Raw genomic sequence first — 8673 nt, forward strand, 5'->3', positions numbered from 1 at the left:
GGCAATAATTTAAAATTCTATAATTATAATTTAATCAAATACTAATAGTAAAACCAAATTACCTAAAAAATATTGAACTTATTCTAGTCCTTAGTCACGTATAGTATAGAATCATTCTTGTAACGACAACTAACTGAAATAACATCGTAAGTTTCAATATTTAGAATTCGTACAAAATCAAACCATCCTCTTGTTAGATAAGCTTCATCATTCGTTATCCAAACAATGCGGCAAGATATAGAATTGTCACACGAGAAACCAAACTAACTCTTATTCCCCTCAATGGCATTGCATGTATGCAAAAGAAAGCTGGTAATTTCTGAAAAAAATTAAAATATATTAAAAATTTATTCTAATAATGAACAGCTTAAACTAAGAAAATTTAAATATATTACCAATCGTTGAAATTGCATATCTGAATTTGTCACGAATTTAGCAAAACTGAACTGAAACTGAGGGAATTCAATTTCATTATGTGCTCCACTTCAAAGATTTTCGGGCTGACGTAAAAAGCATGGAGGGGATGAAACTTGAACTTGCCCTATAAAGTTCCGTGGATGCAATTCCTCAATCAAAAATCGAGCTTCTCCTAAGAAATCTAACTTTAACCATATTCCATTGGGTTGGTCATAATAGGTGAGTAAATCCAACCATCCTTCGATAAAATAGAGACTATTGCCTCTTCTTTGAACGCTTACATCCATATAGTTGGAACCCGAATCAGTGAAGACAACTCGATGAGGTATTTGATGGATGTGATGCATTGTAAATGATTGTGGTAAAAGACAATCGAACTGGAACATTAGACGATAAGAATAACTTAGAGTAACAACAAATAAAAAATTATCAAAAGAATAATATAATATAATGAGTATATGAAAAGTATTATAAAAATTATAAATTGTACCTTAAAAGGATCAACTTCAATAAAAAACGAAGAATACATTCTTATTCTATGAATTAGTAAAAAAAACACTAAATATAAAATTATGAATTGACTCTCAAATTTAGATTCATGTACCACAGGAAAACACTATATATAGACTTTAGTAAAACAAAAATAAATATGTAAATTACCTATTATTAAGATAATTTTTTAATAATGCATTAAATTTTGATTTGATACAATTATAATGAAGATATGTGTCTAAATTAGTATAATTATATATTATTCATTAAATATTAATTACAATATAATTATATTAAAGATATTTTTTATAAAATAATTTAGAAAAATTATTTGATATACGTGAATGAGGTAACAAAGATTTATTATTATTATTATTATTATTATTATTATTATTATTATTATTATTATTATTATTATTATTACTATTATTGATATTATTATTATCATTAAAAATATTAAAAGTATTTTTAATTAATAATTGATAAGTAGTTTAATAGTGCATTAAATATTGATTTGATATAATTATAATGAAGATATGTTGTTAAATTAGTATAATTATATATTATTTATTTAGTATTAATTATAATATAATTACAATAAAATTATTTAGAATAGAAAAAAAATTTATTCATTTTGGAAGGAAAACGGAGGCATGAGAAATCGACACGTCACCTTTAGTAGTTGGGAGAAAATCCAATTTTAGTATATTAATAGATTAATAGATAATAGATAGATAGATATTTAATTTATTTATTTATTAAAAAAAAAACTAAGAACCGTTGTATATTAATTTTGAACTCAAATATCCTCTTCTCTAATTCTCGGTGACTGATTTGTAATTACTTTATCGTAAATATATAAATATATATAAAGAAATATCTGGAACCTTCTCCTGGCTTCCGCGTCACCGGATACGTTCATCTCCCGTCGTCTCCCATTACCAATTATTCTTCATTCTTCATTCTTCATTCGTTGACCTTCCCTTACTTTTACTCCCTCTTAGATCAAATTTATGACCAAATTTCTCAATATTTTCATTATCCTATCCGATTTTGTTCTTCTACTCCTGCAGTTTCAGGTAATTCCATAATCTCCCTTATTGTTCCGCACCACCCATTTCAACTGTTATCCTCTGAATAAATTATTATCTGTCTGTTTTTCTCTATTCTTTTTTACTTTTGACTGATAACTGATTGTTTCGAAGTCGTATTTTTTTCTTTCGTTTTATCCGTTTGTGGTTTAGGATGGTATCGTATGGGTTTTCGTGAATTTCAAGAATTTCGTTGTGGAAGTTGAGAGAATTTCTTTGAAAAAATTTGTTGTATGGTTAAATTGTTCGAAATATGGTTGTTGATGTGTCCCGACATGAAGTGGTTAAGTTAACACCATTATGAATTATGGCTTATGCGCTTGAATTTGTTGAAATTTCCCCGTGTTGGATCGTTCATCTTTTATTGAATTTTATTCAAAGAAATTCGAGCCTTGGCAGATATAAAAAAGGAGGATTTGGTGCTGGGTTTCGGAGGTATCGCTATTTCTGTACCCTTAGTTTTTGTGAGGATAGCGATACCTGCTGTTGTACTGTTTTGGTTGAAATAAAACAGAAATATGAACAATTATAGTTTTACTCTCAGATTACTAAGTACTTTTACAGGTCAACTAGTTCCTTATTAAAAACAATGACTTTAATGAGTAATATCGTCATTTTGGGTCACTCTTTGGACCTCCAACTGTATAACTACTCGAAAATCATTAGATCGTGTTGATATTTGATTACTTAGATCAAACATGGAAACTCTGTCAAGCCTTTTTAAAATCTCGGTTACATGGAGGGGAAAGAAGTTTGCTGTGGAGATGAATTCAGGTGCCACTGTGAAGGACCTAGGGCAGGAAATGCAGAAATTAACAAATGTCCAAGAAGATACTATGCGGTTCATTGTTCCACTGAGCTCTGGGAAAAACTCAAAGCTTCTGGCTCCATTTTCTGTAGAGCATGCTTGTTTAAGTTTGTTGGAAACTGCCATTACTGAGGTAATAAACGCTTTTACTCTTATATGTGCCTTATGATCTTAGAATGATATGGTTCTTATTGTGGCTCACCTATATTCAGTGTCTATGTTTCTATTTTTATATGCTATTCTACCAGCTATATTGTATCCATTTCTTCCATCTTTGTGTTTTTGTGAAAAATTCATGCCTGCAATTGGATTGAATTTTTCCATGGAGTGAGGAAAAAGAAATTGTGTTGTTATTACCTTTTTAGGTTATTTGAATTGATCATTCTTATGGTTAGCATAGCTGTAAAATGTGAAGTTACTTTAGAGTGGCAATGATATGCTTATTATTAAACCCTGCTCCCTTTTTAACAAAATCCCAATTAATTTCTTCATAAGTATTAGAAGTTTATTTACTTTGGAGAACAACCCATGTATGCAATTTTAGGCTATTGGCCCATCACCATGGAATTTCGGCCCTTCACTTCAACCCAAGAAAAGCAAAGCATGGACCACCATTTTTGCTTGTGAGTTTCTTGAATTGGAATGGGATGGGAGATGATTTGGATACTCCATGTTAAATAGAGGGAATGAGTTTATTCTTCTAATACTTTCTAATTGTTAAATAAAAAAGTATTAATTATTTTTTCAAAAAATTCAAGGCATTGGTTGTACTTATATAATATTAATTTATGCTTGAATTTATCCATATAATACTGTTCTGGATGATGGTTGTATTGGATTAACTTTTTATGGCTTATTGTTCCCTAATTTTCCATGTTTCCTCCTTAGGCCAAGACAATTAAAATGATGGGTGTGTCATCAAATGAAGTTGAAGAAGTTCTTCAAAATGCGAAAGCAAATTTCAGAATTGCTGGATTTGAGGACGAGGAGAAGAGAATGAAACAGAGGGTTTCACATGGATCTCGTTTTTCATTGAAACTTCCACAAGGTCCTTATATTTTTTGTGAATTTCGGACATTTGAAATTCCAGGAATAGAGGTATTGTTCTATTATTATTATTATATGATCATTGTTCTTTTTCAAGAATAAAGCTTATATCTCTGAAATTTGTTCTTTATAGTTTTGCTGTTGATTTTACTGTTTCAGTATCCTGCTTTTGGATTGGGAAAGTGTTTGCTATGCATATGACACTTTGCCAAGCTTCTTTATTGTGTTAATATTGAATGATTTCCCATTATATTCTTTGCCACACATCTCATAACATGAAATTCCTAATTGTGGTTTTCTCAACTGATTATGGATGAACTCTGTATTTTCTTGTCTTCAGCTGAATCCTCCCCCCTCTGAGGCACTTAAAAGAATGCACATGCTTGCTGCAGATCCTGGAATTATTGCAGTCATGAACAAGGTACATTTAAGAGATTTTCAGTATATGAATGCATTCTAATTACAACTTGGGGCATGTTCTGACAAATGTAATACATATTACAGCATTGTTGGTGTGTAGGAATAATGAGCGAGATGGCTCCCGTTGGTTATGTTGGCAAGAGTCCAAAATGTCTTCTTGGTTTGAACAAGGTAATGGCTTTTTCAGTATAGGAAGCAGCCATCATTATTCTTTTGTTGATCTCATTCCTTCTTTTCATTGTTGTTTACAGAATCAGGGAGAGGAGATATCATTGCGTCTTCGAACGGACGACCTCAAAGGTTTCAGGAAGTATGAAAGTATCAAGAAAACACTACTGCATGAACTTGTAAGTTACATAACATGGAGAAGTATATACAACATTCGAACAGCCATAAATATCTCTTCTGTAGCTGCAAATATTGCACAGACCCTCGGTAAAAGTTTTGTTCAGTTCCTTATATTTTAAGAATGATCTTGAAGTTTAAAAACTTAAAAAGAGAAAAATATCCTTTATCCTTGTGACAACAGTTAGTTACACTGTTTTTTATTATTTAAAGAAAATTCTGTTCCTACAACCCAAATGTATAACTCAACCAGACAGTTATTTTAGATGAGGGACTAAAATCAATTTTCTTTTGAGCTACCAAAAAAGATTGCTAATTTTATGTAACGTTCATTTGTGAAAACTATGCTGGGCTTCTTACTCAAATGTTCATAAAATAAAAATACAAAGAGAAAGTAATGTGCTTTTGTCCATTTGACAACAATGGTTGTGGAACTATCTAACTCATTATTTGTTTCAGGCTCACATGATACACACTGAACATGATGCAAACTTTTATGCTCTAAATAAGCAGGTGTGTGTACCTGCTTAAATACTTGTCTGTCTGTCCATTTTTCTTTTGCTTTGTATTAGGTACTGTATGTTAATTTAATTTGCCTAATTGCAGTTAAATCAAGAAGCTGCTAATTTGGATTGGACTAGATCTGCAAGCCACACTCTGAGTGGAGTAAGGAATTCTGAAATCCATGAAGAAGATTTTATAGCCGAAAGTAGCGATGTTCGCCAGAAGCTTGGAGGTAACAGGATAGATCAGCTGAGAAGTGCCCGTGAATCTTCTATCAGTGCTGCTTATCTTCGGATGGCTAATGTTTCTCTCAATAAGTCGGGAGGTTCTGAAGTATATCAAGAGCTGGATCCCGATTATTCTAGCGTTCATGCAAGTGAAAATCCTGATCATATGATATCCATTTCCAAAGAAATCGTAGCTAATGACACGCCCATCCTTGTTGAGAAAGGACTTAGCAGTGAACCTGACGCACATGATGATACTATTAAAGGAATGAAGCAGGAGCCTGATCCAGATGATTCTGATCATGGTAAAACTGTTAATTATGATTTTTCTTTTAGGATATATTGGTATCAGAACTGTATTTCAACAAAAACCAATTTATTTTAGCAGAGACTTTGCATACTCAGACCAGTGACATGTATTCAGCTACAATGCATGTATCTAGAGAACCTGATCCGGATGATTCAGAATCTTCTTTGAAGTCAGTTAATGCAAGTCAAGGTAATTCTTCCCCTGACATGAGTATTCTTGATAGGCTTATCCTGTCAATGATTTAAAAGAACCTGTTGGTGAACTATATTTTATGCAGATACAAGTAACATGGCTGAACATGACCTCGATGATCCTGTATTTCCCACTCCAAGCTTTTCTACAATGCAGATCGATGAGCCAGATCCTGATGACCAAGAATTTCAGAGGATTAATGATCCTGTAACTGCTGTTTGTAACCGTTTACAGATGGCCCTGGAAATTCTGAGAGGTGAAGCTACTCCAATGCAAACTGCTTCAATTGTCCAAACTCTCCTGAAAATAGTCAGGTATGCTTATTCAAGATTATATGATCGTTGATATCATTTGTACCTTTTAGCTGAATAGGCTTTCATATTCTTTAAGGAGTTAGATTAAAATGTCTTAGAAATACTTATGGCAAATTTATGGGTAGTCAGTTATGACAGCATCATGTTATCCATTGATCATGTTTGGTATCCATGGCAGTAATGTAATTGAACACCCTGAGGAGATGAAATACAAGAGGTTGCGGAAGGTACATTCTGTGTTAACTTTAGTCATATCGTGCTTTTGGCAATGCTTCATCCTAATATTTCCTGTATCCTGCAGGCTAATCCAGTCATTGAGAGGAATATCATTGGTAACAAAGGTTTGCACCTAGACTCTCCACTTTCATTTTAGCATGCCTGATGTGTACAAGTACCACTTGGACAAAATTTTTCCTGTGTGCGCATGAGATTTTATCTCCCATTTATAGATATCATTCATAGATATAATTACGTCACGTTTGGAGAGTTGTTTCTATATATAGCTGCAAAAGAAATACTTAAGTGTATGTAAAGCAAGTAAGCAACTTTTGCAGAGTATCATTCTGAATGGGGTTGCTAACTTTCTAAATTTTGAATGCTACACAGCTGCCTTGGAAATTCTCTTTCTGGTTGGCTTCAGTGAAGATGTCATAATGGACAATCTTGGGAAGCCAGAAGTGTATTTGGTGCTGAAGCGGAATGACCCTGGCTTGTTGTGGCTGGCAAAATCCACCCTTCAATCCCGCTAGCCCATAACAGTGACTGGAAAGAGAATAGCTATATTCATGTCCAAAAAATTATATGCTAGCGCTCTGCAAATAAGATGGCCATTGTGTTGTATTTAGGTGGAGTTAAGTCCCAGAGTGTTGTTTCAAATTGGCCGAATGCATTAAATTAGTCGTCGAGATTCCAATTGCACTAATTACACCCCTTAGATTGGCAAAAGTGCATTATGTTAGTCTCCCAACCTTTTTCCATCAAGGGACTCATCATGCTGTAGGGATAACGTAGTGCACTTTTGCAGATCTCAGGGATGCAATTGGTGCAATTAAGATCTCAAACACCATTTTAATGCACGAAGCCAATCTTAAGGATTACTTTGGAGCTCATTCTATTTAGGTGAGGGGAAATATATATATATATATATATATATATATATATATATATATATATATATATATGTGTGTGTGTGTGTGTGTTTAATTGTAAAGCCCATTCGGATGTAATGTAAATAGAAGGATTATGTTTGTGACATTGAAATCTTGAGGGGCACTGCAAGGCTTGGTTTAGTGGCATTTGTATATGTCTTGCTAGAGTTTATCACGGTTTAAATCCTAGCTATGACTAAAAAGTGGTTATATAGAGCCTATGACGGGGTGTGTGTTGTTAGGGTGTAACTTGACAATATATATATCTTGAGGGAAGAAAAGTGGATTATATCTTTACTGCAAGGAAGAATAGATTTCCTGTTGGTCACTGTACGACGTAAAATGTTATATTTTTATGATTATTACAAATAGATTGTATTATTTGAGAAAATCACTTCCGTGTGCAAGACAAAATTTTATATGCCCATCATCCATGCACATTTGTCATCGTTAGTTTTCGAAGTAAGTGAAGTGTTGTTTTTGTCTCTAATGTTTAGGGGTAAGTTTTAAAGTTGTTTTTAATGTTAAATTGTTTTATTTAAGTTTCTAATATTCTAAAATTGTTTTAATGTTGTCTTGTCGTTAGAGATTTGTTAACAGAACGGTGAGACAAAATTAAAATGATTTTGAAAGATTAAAAACTTAAAATAGGACAAAAATATTGGGGATAAAAACAATACATTATTTTTAGAAGAATTATTAAATTAAGTAAAATAAAAATAAATTTAAATAGAATAAATTATATTATGGATTTAAATTTTTTTCATTATAAAATACTTTTAAAATGAATAGTAGATAAATTTTTGGAAAAAGAAAAAAATGAGTGTGATATATATATATATAATAAAGTATAAATTTATACATTTTTTATTTCTAATGTATCAAACGTCTTTAATGTTTAATTTAAATAAATTTTACTTTTAACTTAAAAATAAATTTTAATTTTATTTTTTAATAATATTAATTTTTTATGATAGATAATTATTCAATTATTTTTTATTCATATCTAAGTAAATTACACTTAATCAAATTACTTTCATTCTAAATAAATTTATTTTTTTATTTTACTCAAAGATTTTTACTGATCATGAAATGTTTGTAGAATGACTAATACATAAACTTGCGAAAAAAAGCATGGTACATATACAATAAAATACAAATTATATCTTGTCTCTATTATACCAAACTTTTTTAATGTTTAATTTAGTTAAATTTTATTTTTAATTTTAAAATAAATTTTAATTTTATCCTTCAATAATATCAATTTTTAATGTAAATAATTATTCAATTATTTTTTTAATTACATCTAAGTAAATTGCTCTTAATCACATTTCTTTCATTCTAAATAAATTTATTTT

At 31.1% G+C, this 8673-nt stretch overlaps 1 protein-coding gene across 2 annotated transcripts; it reads left to right on the forward strand.

The window, feature by feature from the left end:
* The first annotated feature begins 1756 nt into the window (after positions 1 to 1756).
* Positions 1757 to 7612, forward strand: LOC130980211 (uncharacterized). Of its 2 annotated transcripts, none has more exons than XM_057903867.1 (13): positions 1757 to 1988; positions 2692 to 2941; positions 3697 to 3906; positions 4196 to 4276; positions 4360 to 4446; positions 4527 to 4622; positions 5080 to 5133; positions 5227 to 5656; positions 5737 to 5850; positions 5939 to 6167; positions 6346 to 6394; positions 6469 to 6508; positions 6774 to 7612. In XM_057903867.1, the coding sequence occupies exons 2-13, from the start codon at positions 2699 to 2701 to the stop codon at positions 6914 to 6916; spliced, it is 1776 nt and encodes a 591-aa protein (XP_057759850.1). In that variant the 5' UTR covers positions 1757 to 1988; positions 2692 to 2698; the 3' UTR covers positions 6917 to 7612. The 2 variants fall into 2 exon arrangements, with proteins under 2 accessions (XP_057759850.1, XP_057759851.1); XM_057903868.1 differs by having other exon boundaries at positions 5740 to 5850.
* The last annotated feature ends 1061 nt before the right edge of the window (positions 7613 to 8673 follow it).

This window comes from Arachis stenosperma, chromosome 5, assembly GCF_014773155.1.
Source record: "Arachis stenosperma cultivar V10309 chromosome 5, arast.V10309.gnm1.PFL2, whole genome shotgun sequence".
NCBI classification, from domain to species: domain Eukaryota; kingdom Viridiplantae; phylum Streptophyta; class Magnoliopsida; order Fabales; family Fabaceae; genus Arachis; species Arachis stenosperma.

Coding starts and splice junctions, on each gene's coding strand:
- LOC130980211 (XM_057903867.1), top strand. CDS start 2,699: ATGGAAACTCTGTCAAGCCTTTTTAAAATCTCGGTTACATGGAGGGGA. Junction 3,907..4,195: donor TTGAAATTCCAGGAATAGAG/GTATTGTTCTAT, acceptor TCTTGTCTTCAG/CTGAATCCTCCCCCCTCTGA. Junction 4,623..5,079: donor AAACACTACTGCATGAACTT/GTAAGTTACATA, acceptor TATTTGTTTCAG/GCTCACATGATACACACTGA.